General features: G+C 37.5%; 1 protein-coding gene across 6 annotated transcripts in view; it reads right to left on the reverse strand.

Moving 5' to 3' along the window:
• Positions 1 to 8,300: 8,300 nt before the first annotated feature.
• Positions 8,301 to 20,217, reverse strand: part of tbl1xr1b (TBL1X/Y related 1b) — a 36,049-nt gene continuing 24,132 nt past the window's right edge. For 2 of the 6 annotated variants that reach the window (XM_073913576.1, XM_073913567.1), the window contains exons 11-16: positions 20,028 to 20,149; positions 19,821 to 19,895; positions 19,578 to 19,705; positions 17,987 to 18,152; positions 15,777 to 15,878; positions 8,301 to 12,436 (exon numbers count right to left, since the gene is read on the reverse strand). In XM_073913576.1, the coding sequence (XP_073769677.1) occupies positions 12,410 to 12,436; positions 15,777 to 15,878; positions 17,987 to 18,152; positions 19,578 to 19,705; positions 19,821 to 19,895; positions 20,028 to 20,149 (620 nt within the window). In that variant the 3' untranslated portion in view covers positions 8,301 to 12,409. Of the gene's footprint in view, positions 12,437 to 15,776; positions 15,879 to 16,464; positions 16,924 to 17,163; positions 18,378 to 19,534; positions 19,706 to 19,820; positions 19,896 to 20,027; positions 20,150 to 20,217 lie in introns of those variants that run through there. The other 4 variants (XR_012385835.1, NM_001326540.1, XR_012385836.1 and 1 more) reach the window with 4 other exon arrangements.

Genomic DNA, 20,217 nt, shown 5'->3' on the forward strand with positions numbered 1-20,217 from the left:
ATGTCTTTGGCAGACATCCCACGTCTCCCCGAAGTTCCGTGAGTCTCCCGCAAATGCTTAGAGACTCCCGGATGCCCGCAAACGAATGATAATCTCCCGGAAATCGCGCATCTCCTGCCCGGTCCTTAAATAGTCTCCACCGCATCCCTCCCAGCTCTCTAGGTATGTCTGGCGCAACTCAAGCCAACCGCTCTTCAGCGCGCAACTCACCCCCACCGTTCTTCAGGTACGTCGCCTGCAACTCGCCCCCACCATTCTTCAGGTAAATCGCGCGCACACGCCCCCACCGTTTTTCAAATACGTCGTGTGCACTTGCCCCCGCCACTCTACAGATACGTCGCGCACACACGCACCACCGCTCTTAACATACACTAAACAAAAGAGCACCCGAAGAAAACCCATGCTAACACGAGAACCAGCAAACTCCACACAGAAATGCCAAGTGACCCAGCTGGGACTCAAACCAGTGACCTTCTTGCCTTGAGGCAACAGTGCTAACCACTGAGCCACAGTGTCACTTAACCCAGTCCACACAACAAAATGAGCGATAAAGATGTTTGTTTTTTTAGATTGTTTATATATATATATATATATATATATATATATATATATATATATATATATATATATATATATATATATATATATATATTTAATCAAACAATTTTAGCAATCGTAGTAGTGAAACTAAAACATCAAACATATTTAAGCACAGCATTATAAAAGGACACAATTTGAGATACTTTTATTTTTATGCTAACATACTTGCTAGCCTCACTTGCATGACTAACATTTATTTTTTTATCATTCTTTTCCATGCTATATCCCACTGATTTCTAGATAGTCATTATGTTTAAATAATCTTAAAAGAGGGCTTACTTGAAGCACAATCTCCACAATGCCGTCTGTAGCTTTACATTTCGCTAGCCATGTTTCAATGGATTCTGACCAACGTTAGCTGTCAGTGTTTTATGCTATCTGAGGGGGAAATCATTATAGTTGTGGTCTGACGTGTTCAGTTGGTTTACATTCATAACATTTTTTTTAAGAACTCTATCGTTATCTTTAGTTTTATAGTGCTTGGTGTGAATGGGCCTTTACTACAACATCCGGGGAACTCGGTAAAATTAACCCCATAAAAACCCCGAAGCAAATCAAATTACTATGTTATACAACCATATAAAACAACACAAAAGAGAAAGGTTGACCTGAGAATGTGACTTACCTTCATTTTTACATTGGGTACGTGTTTAAAATAAAGATCTGATCGAGAGCTGATCGCTATTAGGCCATCTCTGTCGCCATCTGATGGCGGAACAACGTCAACCGTCAATGACTGTTTAACTACAAACATGCACCTTAATGCAATACAGAAACACTTGTCATTTATATCACATACTATTTATTGAACAACATAACTTAACAAACTACAATAAACAGACAATAAGGAAACCACACAAACAAATAATAACCACTTTTTAATGCAAAGTTACATGCAGTCAAAATATTTGCTCTGGAAGAAATAACAGGTAGTTGCGATCAAATATTGCCTCTAGGCATAGTCCAAAACGATTTATACTTCACATTTAACTACAGAAATACTTGGATATGAGTGTAGAAGTGTTGGTTATGTCTGAAGGGTGGTCAACGGGATGAACGTAAGTGATGAGCATCCGCTGAGGTCCTGTAAGTCCCATACCTCCGAAATAAATCGAGACACATTTTTCAAACGGCGCTCGCTTTATAAATAAATAGCATATTTGTAGATTAAACAGCTTTCATATCTCTTAAAAACTCTCAAAACATTATGTAGGACACAATCTTTTTAAAGTAGTCATCCGCCAAGACACTTTCTTTTACACTTCAAAAAATGCTTTTCTTACTAAGATTTTTTGTCTTGTTTTTAGTCCAAATATCTCACAATTCTTAAATCAAGAAGAATTTTCTAGACAAGCCAAACATATTGTCTTGTTTTAAGAAATAATATGCCAAAATTAAGTGAGTTTTTCCTTAAAACTAGAAAAATAATCAGCCAATGGGGTAAACAAAATAATCTTGTTTTTTCTTTTGACATAAGATTATTTTGCTTACCCCATTGGCAGATTATTTTTCTAGTTTTAAGGAAAAACTCATTTAATTTTGGCATATTATTTCTTAAAACAAGACAATCCCTGCTGAAAAATCCAGCTTAAACCAGCCTAAGCTGGTTGGCTGGTTTTAGCTGGTCGACCAGGCTGGTTTTAGAGGGGTTTTGGCCACTTCCAGGCTGGTTTCCAGCCATTTCCAGCCTGGTCTTAGCTGGTCAGGCTGGGAGATGACCAGCTAAAACCAGCTTGACCAGCCTAGCCAAGCTGGAAGTCCAGCAAAAACCAGCTATATCCAGCTTAAACCAGGCTGGTTAAGCTGGTTTTAGCTGGATTTGGCTGGTCATTTTCCAGCCTGACCAGCTAAGACCAGGCTGGAAATGGCTGGAAACCAGCCTGGAAGTGGCCAAAACCCCTCTAAAACCAGCCTGGTCGACCAGCTAAAACCAGCCAACCAGCCTAGGCTGGTTTAAGCTGGATTTTTCAGCAGGGTAGAAAACAAATCTAAGTAAGAGAAGCATTTTTTGCAGTGTAGGAATGCTGCCCATGGCTTCGGTAAACTCATTAACGATGAACGACCTTGCCAGCTCAAAAAATGCTTTCACATAGTTTTATTTCAGTATAGTAGGCTACTTACATTCTTAGGTACTCATTAGCTTGTTCTGATAAATTGGTTACTTACTTTGGATAAGACTTTATTAGCTACTAAAATCATTGTGACAATTATTGAGCTCATGATACTAAAGATTCGTGAGTTTTGTTGAGTGTAATGAAAAGTGTTAGTTCACATCAAAATGACATTCTCTCATCATTTACTCATCGTCAAACCTGTTTGAATTTCCCTCTTTCAGAACAAGATTGGGTGAAACTGGCATGACTTTCATAGCATGTTTTGTTCCTCCCGCTTTTGGATTTTCTCCAACATTCTTCAGAATATCTTGTTTTGTGTTCAACAGAAGAAAGAAATGCATAAAGGTTTGGAAATGCTTGAGTTTGAGTAAAGGGTACATTTTCAATTCTTGGGTGAACTATAGTTGCAAGCCCAAACACATATTTTGAGGTAAATATCCAACTTACACCAACTTTAACACGATTACGGAGGTTGGAGGTTTCTCTAGAATATCTCATGGCTCTCGGCCAATCAGCCCTCAGCATTTCCTCTTTCATCAGGGTTCATAATCTCATGTATATTGATCTCTTTTTAAAAAAACAGTTGATACATGATACCTGCTAAACCAGTGGTTCTCAAACTGTGGTGGGCTTCCTTCTAGTGGTACGCGGAGGAATGCAATATGGCATGTACATGCTACATATATTTCAAAATTTATCAAAAATGATGTATATAGTATGCTATATATGACATATAGCCTATATTTCTGAGGTAATTTGCCACATTTTTTTAACTGTGCAGAGTTGTAGCTGCTTTACTGGGCCTACTACACTACTGTATTTCAATACTGCTCATTTTAGTGGTACTTGGAGAGACAATTTTTTTCTGAGGTGGTACTTAATGAAAAAAATTTGAGAACCACTGTGCTAAACGATTAATTGGCCCAACACCACAGCAGGGGCGCAACTACACAAATAGTTAAAATAGTTTTGAGCAAAATAAGTAACCATAAGGCCTGATGTATCTATCCGCTTGTTAAGTGGTGACGTGTTGGTGACGTATGTAATACTGTTTCCGGGTCCAAGCCGCCATTCATTTGAGTTGAGAAATCATTCGTTTATGATCACTTTTTATTCGTATCACACATTAAAGTTATTTTAGATAAAGTCATAGTGTACACAACTATCTCTGGGCTTGTTGCATCACAAATACCAACATTTTAACAACTTATAAAAAAATTAATTACTTTCTGGCCGTTGGATATTAGGCATGGACATATATATTGCGATCGTGATTTTCGAAAGTATTAAATCGCTTTGTAAACGTTTGTAATTACCATTTGATGAGTTTCCCTATTCAGTTGAACAGAGTGATTGGACACGGAAGCCGGTTCGCGTGACGCCACACTTAACAAGCGGATATGACACGTAATAAATTTATAAAAACATGTATTCATTAATTTTCTTGTCCCTTTATTAATCCGGGGTCGCCACAGCGAAATGAACCGGCAACTTTTCCAGCACGTTTTTACACAGCGGATGCCCTTCCAGCCGCAACCCATCTCTGGGAAACATCCACACACACTCATTCACACAGACAGACTCATACACTATGGACAATTTAGCCTACCCAATTCACCTGCACCGCATGTCTTTGGACTGTGGGGGAAACCGGAGCACCTGGAGGAAAAACACGCTAACGCAGAGAGAACATGCAAACTCCACACAGAAACGCCACCTGAGCAGAGGTTGGAACCTGCGATCCAGCGACTTTCTTGCTGTGAGGCGACAGCACTACCTACTGCGCCACTGCCTCGCCATCATAAAAACATGTATATAGTATTAAAAAAATGGATCTTGATAGGATTAACAAACATTTCAGTTTCAAAAAATGTGAATATTCTGACTGTTTATTCATGTGTCAGTTTTGAAGAATCGCTATAATAAAGTATAAAAAAATCATATAGGGGACTTGTTAATCCAAATAATATTTTCTATTTTATCTGAAATATATTGAGGTCTGTACTTACATAAACATACATTTTGTGTGATCCCTCTTATTTTGGCAAAATAATGAGTTAATGAATTATAAATAAGGTCCCACTTTTTATTAAGTGGCCTTAACTAATATGTACTTACACAGGAATTAATAGTTTGTTACAATGTACTTATTGTGTAAATACATGTATTTATTGTGTACTTATGCTTGATTAAATACATGTATGTATTTACATCTGTAATTAACTTCTGTAATTACATTTGTAAATACACTGCAGACCATTCCCTACACCTTAACCCACCCTTAAACCTACCCATACCACCAAACCTGTCCATAACCCAACCCTTATCCTAACTCAAGAGCACCACAAGTGTTCTCAAATACATTATAAACACAATAAGTACATTGTATTTATTTTTTGATGTAAGTACATAGTAGTTAAGGACACTTATTATAAAGTGGGACCATAAATAATAATAAATAAAGAACATTTTTCAGATTATTTTTATAACGTTTGACCTCGACTGTGCTGCATGTATGATTTGACACTTTTGATTTTGATCAATTAAAAAAAAATTTAAACCGTTACATCTACATGAACACTTTACACTTGGCCGAGTAACTGAATGTTATTGTGTTAAATGATTTTGAATTAAATGTGTACCAACGTGTTTAACTCATGTTATATATTTTCATTTATTAAAATACAATAGTATACTCGTATAAAATGCAAAATAAACATTTTTCACAAAACAGATGTATTTATTTTTTATTATTTGAAACTTGTTTATAATTTCAAAAATAGTTTTGGCACAATGGCGCCCCCCATGTGTGACTGTATACCCCCTTTATGCTAAACTGACAAAACGTAAAATACATTACCTGGAGAAAAAAAAAAAGAGGAGGAGTAGGGGTGGAAGGAGGGATTCTTCAAGACGAAGATAAACTAGGGTAAGAAACTCTAGTTATTTATAATGTGTTAGGATTTATCTGATTGGTAATCATGTTAGCTAATGCGGGACCAGCCGTGGTCAATCATAATTACGTGATCCTCTTGAAATTGTTGCCTCACAGCAAGAAGGTCCCAGCTAGGCCAATTGGCATTTCCATGTGAAGTTTGCATGTTCTCCCTGTGTCGGCATGGGTTTCCTCCGTGTGCTTTGGTAGTGCAAAGACATGCGCTATTATAGGTGAACTGAACTAAACTAAATTGGTTTTGGTGTACGAGTATGTGTGTGTGAATGTGAGAGTGTATGGGTGTTTCCAAGTACTGGGTTGCCGCTGGAAGGGCATCTGCTACTTGAAACATATGCCGTAATAACAGTTGGTGGTTCATTCCACTGTGGTGACCTCATAAAATTAAAAGCAGTACTTACAGGTCCTTTTAGATCATCTTGACTTGTCTGGATGTGATGATTGGCCGAATCTTTCCCATTCGTATTTCTCCTCGATCAATTCGGATTCTTTTCTTCCACGTTATTTCTCCTTCTCTAATCACCTTTTATGGTAATAATTTTGTTTGTCTGAACCATGTTTGGAAGGACTAATTTTATACCAAAAATTAATAAGACAAATACAGTTGAGGTCAGAATTTTTAGCCCTCCTGAATTATTAGCCCCTCTGTATATTTCCTCCCAATTTCTGTTTAATAGAGAATATTTTTTCAACATATTTTTAAACATAATAGTATTAATAACTAAATTTGATGTGTATTTTTAAATTTTAAATTAGGTATTTATAAATAGTGTTTTAAACTTACAAATTGGGTTTGCGTATTTATGAATCGTGTTTTTAAACTTACTAACTGGATTTGTGTATTTATGAATCCTGTTTTAAACTTACGAATTAGATTTGTGCATTTATGAATCCTGTTTTAAACTTACGAATTAGATTTGTGCATTTATGAATCCTGTTTTAAACTTACGAATTAGATTTGTGCATTTATGAATCCTGTTTTAAACTTACGAATTGGATTTGTGCATTTATGAATCCTGTTTTAAACTTACAAATTGGATTTGTATTTATGAATCATGTTTTAAACTTACGAACGGTATTTGTATATTTATGAATCGTGTTTTAAACTTAGGAATTAGATTTGTGTATTTATGAATAATTTTTTAAAGTTACTAATTGGATTTGTGCATTTATGAATCATGTTTTAAACTTACGAATTGGATTTGTATTTATGAATCATGTTTTAAACTTACGAACGGTATTTGTATATTTATAAATCATGTTTTAAAGTTATGAATTGGATTTGTGTATTTATGAATCATGTTTTAAAGTTATGAATTGGATTTGTGTATTTATGAGTCGTCTTTTAACCTTACGAATTGGATTTTGCAAATTGTGTTGTGCATGTATGAATTTTTTTTTGTAAATATTATTTTTGTGAGTGATCTGGCTCCATCAAAAACTCAGAGAAGGGGACACGTTACATGGATATGGAAACAAATATATTGCGTTAGCACCACTTTAAATATAACTCGCAAATCTCAGTGCTTTAATATTTAGATTTTTTTTTAAATAACTACGTTGTAAAAAATGTAATGACAAAAAGTCAAGACAACAAATATTTTTATGTTGCTTTATTTTAATAAGGTTATCCGGTTTTAAGTAAATTTAAGTTATACAAAGTTTACCTCAATACTAAAGTTTACCTACAAGTTGAGATGATTTGACACCAAACTCATTTAAGGCAAGAAATTTTTTTTTCACAGTTTAGAAAATTTAATATTGAAATACTTTTTCTGTTTTTCGCTCAGTATTTTGTGTTGTTTTCAAATTAAATGCCAGAACATTTAGAAATCAAGACTAATTTAATTGAGAAGCAAAATTGCTTGAGATCAATGTCGGTTTCCAGTGAATCTGATCCAAATGACAAATATATACGAAAACAAAACAAACCCTTGCTGAAAACAAAATAATTTATATAACAATTATAATTTTTAAGGATCACAGGAAAAAGGTGGTTTGCCATGTCCAGGTTGGAGGAAAGTCCCTACTCCAGGTGGAGGAGTTCAAGTATCTTAGGGTTGTGTTCACAAGTGAGGGATAGATAGGAGCGTGAGATTGACAGGTGGATCGATGCAGCAGCAGCAGTAATGCAGTCAATGTACCGTTTCTACTCTCACTTATGGTCATGAGCTTTGGGTCATGACCAAAAGAACAAGATCTTGGATACAAGCAGGCGAAATGAGTTCCCTTAGCAAGGTGCACCCTTATAGACAGGGTAAAGAGCTCTGTCACCCGGGAGGAGCTCGGAGATGAGACGCTGCTCCTCCACATCGAGAGAAGTCAGCTGAAGTGGCTCAGGCATCTGTTTTGGCTGCCTACCTAGGGAGGTGTTCCACCACGTCCCACCAGGACGAGGCCTCGAGGAAGACCCAGGACACGCTGGAGGGACCATGTCTCTCGGCTAGCTGAAGGAAGTGTCTATTTGGATGTCTATTTGAGTCTTTGCATTGGCTCAACATGTAAATCATTCACGCTTGACGCTTCATCCACATCTGGTGTGAACGCAGCATCAAACTGTAAAAGGGTGAATTGAGAGAAGACCTGCAGAATCCTAGTTTTCTAAATCATAAAGACGAAGTACACAAACGCTATACTATCAAAATATATTTTATTCTGGACTTTTCATCTGATCTGACTCAAATCACAATAGTCAAACCAACACTGCAGTAAGTGATTTCTGCTAAAGAGTGAGCAAAACAAGAGGGGGGGAAAAGCAAAGAGGAAACAGAAGCAGATTAACGGTTAGACAAAAATCGCTGAACAAGTATTTACATGGTTGGAGAGGTTCTGATATGCCCATGTAAGTGCTTTTGACGAGAGCTAAAAACAACATTAGAATTACAAAATATTCTGAAGTACAAAACTTTCAAAGGGCCGTGGACGGCAAGCAGAGTGCTAGACGCTGAGGAGACGAGAAGCAAACGCCTGCGCGCACGCACACACTGTAAAAAGTAGATCTTTTGAAAAATTAAAACATTATAAAATACCATTCCACTGTCATAGACAATATAATAAATAGCGTATTTTCGTACAATCTACTCGTTGATTATATTAGAGCAAGCGTCAAAATACTCATCTCTTAAAAAAAGGAAACGAAATTTTAAGAGGGGGATGCAATTTATAGTTGATACTAGGGAGAAAAAAACGTTTGTTAGCATTTTAGGCTACATTTTTTTTTCAAAAACAAAAACACTGTTACACAAGTTTAAACCAGCCGCCTCAACCTCTAATAATTATCAGAAGACTCGGTTCATTCAAGTAAATGCTAAGCATCGCTCAAGTAATTTCCGTCCAGAACATATATTCAAAAAAAAAAAAACGTTTTAAGTGCTCAGTGGATTTGATGGGAAGATGTCTAAAGTGCTGAGAAGTGGCATGAATGCTGGGTTAAAGCGGCTTTTCTGGACTATGACTGTCTAATGGTATTTTATAAAGACACGTCTAGCAAACTCCAAATCAATGTGCTTTACCCTGAAGGAACCGTGCTGCGAGAAATCCAAAACCGCCAACGGAGTTTACGCCAAAAAATCCATCCTTTAAAACAGTAGCATGAAGTAGAATAAAAAGCCTGTGCTCACGTTTAGCTTTTCTGCATCAGCTTCTGCATTACACTCACACCTTCGCTGAGCAATAACCATGGCGATTTACTATAGCTATTGCGCAAAAATCATTCACGAAACTGATTTAAGATTTTCGAATTGCGACGCTGTTCTCTCTTGTTGCTGAGCTTACTTTAACAGCAGATGGCGCTCTTGGCTAGTTTTTAACAGGAGATGGCGTTCTAGGCTAGTTTTTAACAGGAGATGGTGCTCTAGGCTAGTTTTTAACAGAAGAAGGTGCTCTAGGCTAGTTTTTACCAGAAGTCAATGCTCTAGGCTAGTTTTTAACAGCAGACAGCGTTCTAAGCTACTTTTTAACAGCAGACGGTGCTTTAGGCTAGCTTTTAACTGCAACTGGCGCTCTAGGCCAATTTTAAACAGAAGACAGCGCACTAGGCTAGATTTTAGCAGCAGACGGCGCTCTTGGCTAGTTTTTAACAGCAGATGGCGCTCTTGGCTAGTTTTTAACAGCAGATGGCGCTCTTGGCTAGTTTTTAACAGCAGATGGCGCTCTAGTCTATTTTTTAACAGCAGACGGCGCTCTAGGCAAGTTTTTAACAGCAGATGGGGCTCTAGGCTTTTTTTTAACAGCAGCCAGCGCTCTAAGTTAGTTTTTAACAGCAGATGTCGCTCTACGCTAGTTTTTAACAGCAGTCGGCGCTCTAGGCTCGCTTTTGACTGCAGCTGGCGCTTTAGGCCAATTTTAAACAGAAGACAGCGCTCTAGGCTAGTTTTTAACAGCTGACGGCGCTCTTGGCTAGTTTTTAACAGCAGATTGCGCTCTAGGCATTTTTTTAACAGCAGACGGCGCTCTAGGCAAGTTTTTAACAGCAGATGGGGCTCTAGGCTTTTTTTAACAGCAGCCAGCACTCTACGCTAGTTTTAAACAGCAGTCGGCGCTCTAGGCTAGTTTTTAAACAGCAGACAGCGTTCTAAGCTACTTTTTAACAGCAGATGGTGCTCTAGGCTAGCTTTTAACTGCAGCTGGCGCTTTAGGCCAATTTTAAACAGAAGACAGCGCTCTAGGCTAGTTTTTAACAGCAAACGGCGCTCTTGGCTAGTTTTTTTACAGCAGATGGCGCTCTTGGCTAGTTTTTAACAGCAGACGGCGCTCTAGGCAAGTTTTCAACAGCAGATGGGGCTCTAGGCTTTTTTTAACAGCAGCCAGCGCTCTACGCTAGTTTTTAACAGCAGTCGGCGCTTTAGGCTAGTTTTTAAACAGCAGATGGCACTCTAGGCTAGCTTTTAACTGCAGATGCCGCTCTAGGCTAGTTTTTAACAGCAGATGGCGCTCTTTGCTAGTTTTTAACAGCAGATGTTGCTCTAGGCCAATTTTAAACAGAGGACGGCGCTCTAGGCTAGTTTTTAACAGCAGTAGCGCTCTAGGCTTGCTTTTAACTGCATATGGTGCTCTAGGCCAATTTTAAACAGAAGATGGCACTCTAGGCTAGTTTTTAACAGCCAAAAGGCTCTGAGCTAGTTTTTAAATGGGAGATGGCACTCTTTGCTAGTTTTTAACAGCAGATGGCGCTCTTGCCTAGTTTTTAAACGGCAGACGGCGCTCTTAGCTAGTTTTTGAAATGCAGGAGGTGCTCTAAGCTAGTTTATTATTGAAGTTTTAGCTCTTGGCTAGTTCTTAAACAGCAGACAGCGCTCTTGGCTAGTTTTTTTAAACAGAAGACGGTGCTCTTGGCTAGTTTTTAAAGAGCAAATAGAGCTCTGGGCTAGTCTGAGAACAAAGTTGGCTTTCATGTCGTAAGAATAATGTAAACACAGCTCACTTTTAACACCTTCTTGTAATTCGGCTTAAAATTTTCCGAACTCTTTTTTCGTCCAAATTGTAAGGAATTTAATGCGAGTAGGAATTTATTGTAAACGGACAGCTGTTCATAAACATACAGCACCATCCGCTGTTATAAACTAAACTTAAAATCCATTCAAAAGAGAACAGCGATGTATTTTGAAAATCTCTGAATCGATTTCTCAAACTTTTATTTTTTTTTCGCCAAAATTTGACAATTTACAAAGAAAAATAGTGAGCAAAACAGGCAAAAACAGCACCGATTCAAACTTCCTTTGGGCTTTCGAGGTTAAAGATTAAAAAAGCATGTCCACTTCCCTGCTGCCTGACTAAAACAATCGCACATCCCCATAAATCTGTCATAAAAGACTAACGCTGTACAGTCGCACACATAGAAACTCACTGCAGCACCACAAGTGTGATGACCAAACTGAAAGATCATTCGACATTTATAGAAAAGCAAGAAACCACTAGGAAGAATAATAGAAAAAAACGAGCCATTGTGTAAAATGTCATCTTAGCATGAAGGCGAGAGGATAATCAATAAAAAATTGTGAACGATTAAACGGTTTTCTATAGTTTGTGTAACAGCGAAGGGTGAATGTGCGGATTGTGTTTTTAGGGTGGGCCTATTGGAAACTACATACAGGCTTCACCGATGAGTTTCACCCATTAATGAACCGCAAGTTCGGTTTTAGTCTAACCACAAAGTTGCATAGGTTGTACAAAATAACACAGGGCATTTGTTTTAGAAAATATAGCTGAGTAATTTAATAGCCTTTGTGTACTCTTATAACTCTGTTAAAAAAAAAAGGAAAAAAAAAAAAGGAATCAAATTATTTCTCAAAGTTTGGCAAAAAAAAAAATCCTTGAGCAATTTTTTTGGAGAACAGTTCCAAAGTCATGGAGCCACTAAACATACAGTGCCAATACTCTGAATTGTCAATCTCATACGGCCACAAGTCGGCCATATTCAACAGCTCATGCAATTCACCTCAACCGTTGCTGGATTGCTGACGTGTACAATATGTGCACTTCAGCGGTGTGGAGCTCGGCCCTCTGGGCTTGGAATGATGCTTTATGAGGTGTGTGTTTGTATCATGTGTCGAGCGTGTCTGTATATAACAGTCTGTGATCACGCTGGTTATGTGTGTGTGGTAAACGCTGTGTGTCTGTTGGTCTGGGCTGAGGTCTGATACCTCATGTGTGGATTTACAGCAGTGGATGATGGGCCAGGGACAGTCGTTACATTTGGCTATGCACACATTCATAGTCGGTCCATGGCTTCCCAGCGGCAGCGTCATTTCCTTAGGTCTAATACACAAACCTGGAGTGGGGGAGAAAAGGTATGGTTAATTATAATTGCGAGGGACATTAATCCTCATGATTAATCACATGCAAGAAAAGAAACGCACAATTTTAAAGAACAGCAGCAAAAATAAATGACTATCAATTGGAATTTAAAATAGGGTTTGAAACATCAGATTTGCTGGGCTTTTAAGGTTGCCAAAACTCAATGATTTTATATCTGTAAGGCTCTAAAATAATAATTTTATTTAATAATATTTACTAGTGGTGTAACGGATCACAAAACTCACGGTTCAGATCACACTACGATTTTTGAGTCACGGACCGGACCATTTTTCGGATTAGCAAAAAAGGAGGAAACAAATGTCAATTGCTTTCCATTTATACAAAAAAACCCATTGGGTTTCACAAACAGAACTTAGAACCTGTAATTTTAATAAAAAATAAACATCAAGAAAGAAAATATAAATATTCTAGAAAAATATTCTATACAAAAAGGACCTTGCTACTGTTGTTGATAACGCTAAATAAAGAAATTTAACATCGCAGTAGGTATTGCTGTCGCCTCACAGCAAGAAGGTCACTGGTTCGAACCTCGGCTCAGTTGGCGTTTCTGTGTGGAGTTTGCATGTTCTCCCTGCATTCGCGTGGGTTTCCTCCGAGTGCTCCGGCTTCCCCCACAGTCCAAAGACATGCGGTACAGGTGAATTGGGTAGGCTAAATTGTCCGTAGTGTATGAGTGTGTGTGTGAATGTGTGTGGATGTTTCCCAGAGATGGGTTGCAGCTGGAAGGGCATCCGCTACGTAAAAACTTGCTGAATAAGTTGGCGGTTCATTCCGCTGCGGCGACCCCGGATTAATAAAGGGACTAAGCCGATAAGAAAATAAATGAATGAATGAATGATTCAACAGTTTTTGGCCTTGTTTTCATTATAGGTGGATCATATTTGAAAACCTATTCAGTGACATAATTTTGATGTTTGTTTGTCGCCACCTATTGGTTACACAATGTAATTGCTTTCACCAGTGTCTAACATTCACCAGCATTCAGTTCCATTAAAGAGAGCCTTTAATCTTTACAATAAACATCAGTGTTTATATCTGAACCAAACTATTCTCCAGTTCTTCTGTGTTATTTAATTGTTTGTAACTCACAAAAAAAGTGTAAAAACTGAATCTCTCTCGATTACACGCAGATTTGAATGCAGCGCTCAGAAGGATTAATAAACATGCAAATCATTATTATCATTTACTGTTCATGTTACGTGGGTTTGGATTAGGATCACAATATTTTAATGTTTAATTTTGCAGCTTTCAGTGTTGGGCAAGCTACTTGAAAAATGGGTTCTACTTTATATTAAGTGTCCTTAACTACTATGTACTTACATCAAAAAAATAAATACAACGTACTTACTGTGCTTATAATGTATTTGAGAACACTTGTTGGGATAGAGGTTGGGTTATAGACATGTTTGGTGGCATGGGTAGGTTTGAGGGTGGGTTAAGGTGTAAGGTATGGTCAACAGTGTATTTACAAATGTAATAACAAAAGTTCACTACAAATGTAACTACATACATGTATTTAATCAAGCATAAGTACACAGTAAATACATGTATTTACATAATAAGTACATTGTAACAAACTATTAATTCCTATGTAAGTACATATTAGTTAAGTCCACTTAATATAAAGTGGGCCCGAAAAATGTAGTGAGCAAAGCTATTATCTACTTAAAATGTAGCTTAACTACAACAAAAGCTACCCTCTGGGAAATGTAGGAAGCTAAGCTAAAAGCTTTTTGGCAAAAGTATCTTAGCTACATCTATTAGTTAGAAATTGTCATTCTCGCCGTAATATGGATTTACTTTCATCGGCCAGACACCACGCTATTGAGAAATGTAGTTAAGCTAGTAGCGTCACTACTTGTAGCCACTATTTCCCAACACTGGAAGCTTTACACTGAATGCATTAATGCAGGCTAAACATACAGTGACAGAAACCCCTTTAATTAACAGCCTTAGCAACCGATCATATCGAACGTGCATTTACGTTTCAAAAACGTAAGGCGCACCGCACTGGCTTTTTTGTTGACAATAAAAAAAGAAGCGCAGTGTGCTTTTTTTTTATGTCACTAGGCAACAACTGAATCAGCTGGGTATTGTGCCAGTGCGCTGTTGTTGATGTTAATATAATTTTAATATTTAATATTGTTGTGATACTTAAGATTTGTAAAGTCATACAGCTCTAGATAACTCAAAACAGCAACCACAAGTCTCTTCTGCATCTACAAAAGTCCTGGTTGTTGTCTTGACAACACAAACAGTGCAGGCGCCTTGATCGGAGGTGATTTGATCGGAGAACAAAAAAGACGTAAGTGACGCAACGCGGTTTTTCCGCACAGAGTTGACTTTTTTTCAACTGCAAGCGCACGACGTAGCCGACGGTTAAAATACTCCCACAGCTAATAGTAAAACCATTTACAAAAGGCACCAATCAACGCAAAAAGCTCATTCGGTATGATCGGCCCCAAGAAAGTATTTAGGTCCCACCACAACTTTTTCCGTCATCATTATATTTTACAGGAGCGGCCAAAATGCTTTCATACACGTGATTTAAATGACGTGGAAGGCGATCTCTCTGCAACTGTTATAAATGTTAGATTAAACTACAAGTTCAAAAAAGTTATTAATCCACAGGTCACGTGCACTCCCAACCAAGGGTTGTGATCCGTACGGGTGATCCGTTACACCCTTAATATTTACTGTCAACGTTAATATCATTACTGTTGTTTTAAAAGGGACTTATTATGCCTTTTTTTTTTACAACAAAGTCTCTGATGTCCTTAGAGTCTGTGAAGTTTCAGCTCAAAATACCACACATTTATTTTAGTAACTTTTTAAAACTGCCGCTTGTAGGCTTTTGCAGTTTTGGTGACTGTGGCTTTAAATGCAAATTAGATTGTGCTCCCAGCACTTTTTAAAAAGAAGGCGGAGCTATACATGGCTTTGTGTCACCATAGTGGCAGATTCAAAACTCTAATGACGGATGGCTGCTTCTCACTCAAGGCTGTTTATGCTAATGAGGAAGACATCGTCATTAATGCGCATGGCTTTCCCCTTCCGATGACATGTATAAAGGGAGAATGTCAAGAGATTTCTGAAGACTTATTTATTTTTTAGTGTGATTATAATAAAATACAAAAAAATAATTTTTACCATTAAAGGCTGGCTATATTCACACACTGTTAGCACACAACGGTGTTTAAACCCCTTATAAATTGCATAATAGGTTCCCCCCTTTAACAATGTATGAGACGATTCATTCTAATGTGAAACAACATGGCTGTAGTGAAACTCACCGATCCGTCTGATGCACTTGCGCCCACTTTGTCTCCAGTGGAGTTCCAGCATACTTCAAAAATACCGCCGGTCCCTCTGTAGCTGTTGACTAAAGCACCGCTCTGCAGTACACAAGAAGAGATTTGGGAACCCATCACCAATACTGCTGAATGTTAGAAAATCTCTACTTTTATTCTGCACATTATATTGAGAAGAAATGACAAGTAGAATCAGCTTTTACACAAAGCTTGCTTTTTCAGGGTATATACAGAACTTCTGAAGTTGAATTTAATACCTTTTTAATACCTTCAAAAAAAAGCACAACTTAGAGCTGCAACTGTAGTGGCGTAAATGAAATATCTTTCTAAATGGAATAACAAACTGCAACATATACAGTAAGTAAAGCAGAGGGATTAATCAAAATGTCAAAGGATATCGCTACTGTCATCCTTTCAGAAATGGACAAATGCTAGAGCGAAGCCTGAAAAAACTGGAGCAAACGATTCTTTCAGCAACCTAAAACATGAACAAACTGCCATGTTTAACTATTATCATCACCTTTTGAATTATTATGATCTCAGAATGACAGAATTACTTTCTAACAAGAGGTCACGTGTGCTGGTGAAGAATAAAGATGAGAGGTTTGTACTGACTGTACATGTTGCATGTTTTTGAACCCAGATAAGGGCTAAATGTATGTTTTAGGTATTTTTTTATTTGTAAATGGTAACATTTCAGTAAGTCTCTTTAGGTGTTCATAAATGTTTTCTTATTTAATATAATTGCAGATGTTAAAGCAGGCTATTTCGCATTATCATTAATCTGCAGAGAATCTGTTGAGAGAATTAGAAAGTTTCCGGAATTAAGTCTTATTATTAATATCGTTCAAGATGTTTAAACTAATTATTTTTTATAATTTATTCTAATAATTATAAAGATTTTTATAACCATTCAAGACTTTTCAAATCAAACTTTGAGTCATCCTTACTTTTGTTCATATCTCGGACAGATCTACCTATTAGAGTTAAATATTATTGACAACAGAACATGGGTTGCTCTACAATTATATTTGGAAAGAATAAATGCAATAAAAAGGCAATAATGGTGCAACATTCTTGACCATTATCACCAATTAAGCCTGGAAAACAGGCAGCAGCATATTGTAAACTGATAGGTTCAAATTTTCTTTTCCAGTTATCAAAGAAATGATTTATTTCTTAATTATAGTTTTAGAATTATTAAAATGTTTTAAATTCAAAACTATAATATATACATCAATGTAAAACCTATAGATGGTGACACACCAGACGCGGAATGCGCTGATAGTTTGTGATAATTGCGCGTAAATAGCCGCGTGAACATTTGAGTTTACTCGCTTCATTCACGCGTCAAATCCGATTCATTCACGCGTCAACTTCTATTCAGAACAGACGCAGATTCACGTGATGTGCAGGGCTTCTGTCTGCCCGGTGACTCTGGCTTTTTTGCTAAACGGCTAACATGGAATGTCCACTGAAGTTCAGATTTTCGAACTCGAGCGATTCGTGCGAAACACGCGCCAAACGGCAAAACGCTTAATTCGTGCTGCGCCATTCGCGCGTATCACGCCGCATGATGTCTATTCGCACGTTTGCATTGACTTAACATGTAAATCACTTGCGCTTGATGAGTGTTCCACGTCTGGTGTGAACGCAGCATAATACCGCGAATTACATTTGGACTAGTGAAATAAAAAACTACAACACCACGAAAACCTACAACAACAACAAAAAAGAATTTAAATGAGCATTAGATGTAGCGTTACAAAGATATTGGAAAAATAAGGCCTGTGCAAAAATATTTAACACCTAGAACTGCGAATTTAAGACTTTTTAAGGCCTAAAATTTAGCTTTTTACATTTTAGACTTCAAGACTCCACGGAAACCCTGTTTTCAACTTTCTTCAATATATACTTTGTGTTCAGATTGTTCTTCTGAGCAAATTATTTCTTTCATATCAAAGGTTACATTTTGAATAAATTGAATACAATTATTTTTAATTGCAATATTTCACAACATTATAGTTTTTCCTCTGTCAAATAAATGCCACCTTGCTGAGAAGAAGCTTCTTCTTTTCTTTTGGTCAACTATGAACAGGTAGCCAAGGCAAATGTATGCAGCGAATTGCTCATTTTATTCATCTGACACGAATGAAAAATTAGTAAAGCGATGGTTAAAGACCCTACAGTACCTGCGTGTTCCAGATATGGACACACTTGTCGAAGGAGCCACTGGCCAGGTGCCGTCCATCTGGGCTGAAGGCCACACTGTAGACGGGCTCCTGGTGTTTGGTCAGAGTGTGGATGCAGGCTCCACGTTCAGCATCCCACAGACGCACCGTTGAGTCGAATGACGCACTTCAGGCACAAAATACAAAAAACAAATCTACTGTAGTGTGTATACATCAGACATCGGCCGATATTTAGTAATTCTATACAGTATAATGCGATAATGAACATATGATATAGTGGGCACTCTAAATAATCAATAATTATTCACAGTATTTTAAGATGGTTGTCTTCAGTCATTTTTGTTGTGCTGGTTGATACCGGTTAAAGTACGGCATCCAAATGTATTTATATGTATTTTTTGTCAAATAAGTTTTTTATTTGGTCATTGAATAAACTTACAATAATCACAGGATTAGTTTTCTGATATGCATAAATTTACAAAAAAAAAAAAAAAAAAAAAACACCCCAAGCCCAGCCTGTAAGTATACACTACAGTGATAATCAAAACAACTTTTAGTTACAATACATTGCTTTGGGGGGAAGAATTATAATAAGCATTAGGTCAGGATCTATATGTTGATCAAGAACATCTGAAAGCACTTTAAAGACCTCATTCCAGAATCTCTGTATTTTATGACAGAATACAAAACTATGAGCTAAATCAGCTTCTTCTGATTTGCACTTATCACAGATGGGAGATATGTTGGGGAAAATCCTATGTAATTTTGGAGAAATGTAGCCTATGTAAGACCTTGAACTGGATGAGGCATAGTCTAGTGTTGATTGATTGTTTATCAATGTCCTCTAAGCTATTCTGCCAAATCTCTTCCGAAATTTTGATGCCAAACTCTCGTTCCCATTCTTCTCTGATCATCTTTGTAGTGGGGGCATTAGCTGCAAATAACCTTTTATAAATTAGAGATAGTTGATGTTTTTGTCCCCTGCACTGTGTGAGACAATCATCAGCAATTGAGGGCGGGACCTCCTCTAGGGAAACATTATGTGTGCGCAGGTAATTTCTTATTTGTAAAAATCTGAAAAAATGTATTTTTGGAAGGTTATATTTCTGTTGTAATTGAGTAAAGGAACCTAAAACACCATCTATATAAAGATCCTTAACTGTGTTTATACCCAACTTCTTCCATTGATTAAAGGTTGTATCTAATTTTGAAGGGAGAAATTATGGGTTATTTGCAATTGGGATTAGGAAAGAAAGTGATTTTATCTTAAGATACTCTCTTATCTGTCTCCAAATACGTAACTGATTCTTTGTAACAATACTATTAACTACTGTTTGGTCTGTTATCACTGGAGATAATAACATTGCTCCAAGATCATAAGGATGGCAGCAATCTCGCTCTATCTTAAGCCAGTCTGGGGCAGTAGCCGATTGTTCCAACCATAATGTGAAGATTTGAATGTGTGTAGCCCAGTAGTATAGACGAAAATCTGGGAAGGCTAAACCCCCCTCCTGTTTGGGTTTACAAAGATGATTTTTTTTTTTATATGTATTTTTTATTCTGGGTACGGACTAAATAACGTGGCCAGTACCTGGCCAGCATGAGGTTGGCATTGGGGTTGTTGGTTCCAGGTCCAGTTGGGCTCCATTTTATGGTGTAGATCTCCTTACTATGGGCTTGCAGGTCATGAACGCAAGTGTCCTGCTTCATACTCCAAAGCTGACATTCAATACACACAAGTCCACATTATTAATAAACTATTAATTCAGATATGTAAGTGAAGAGTTTTCCATCAAGGTAGTGAGAAATCAAATCAAGGTTGTTTGCAGATCACCTTTAGCGTCATGTCATCAGAGCAGGAGGCCAAGAGATTCCCTGTCGGATCCCATTTGATTGCATTGACTTCATTCTGAGGAAAGAGTTTAAAGAGTGATCACTTAAGGCCTGTTCACAACAGTTATTGACCATGTAACAGTTATACCACGTAAATGAAGTCAGAATATATGCACTATTTCTACTATACTGGATATAAGAGGCTTACTGTGTGGCCCTGGAATGTTTTGATTGGTCTTTCCTGGCCCAATTTACACACGTGAATACACATGTCTGTGCTGCAGGATGCAAATGTGTTGTTGCTCTGCCAGTCCACGTCCAGAGCTGGAGCTGAGAAGACAAAAATGAGCCATTCTTGACTATTCTTTTCAAGCAAGTTCACATACAATTGGCACATT

The sequence above is a fragment of the Danio rerio genome, chromosome 2 (assembly GCF_049306965.1).
Source record: "Danio rerio strain Tuebingen ecotype United States chromosome 2, GRCz12tu, whole genome shotgun sequence".
NCBI lineage: Eukaryota > Metazoa > Chordata > Actinopteri > Cypriniformes > Danionidae > Danio > Danio rerio.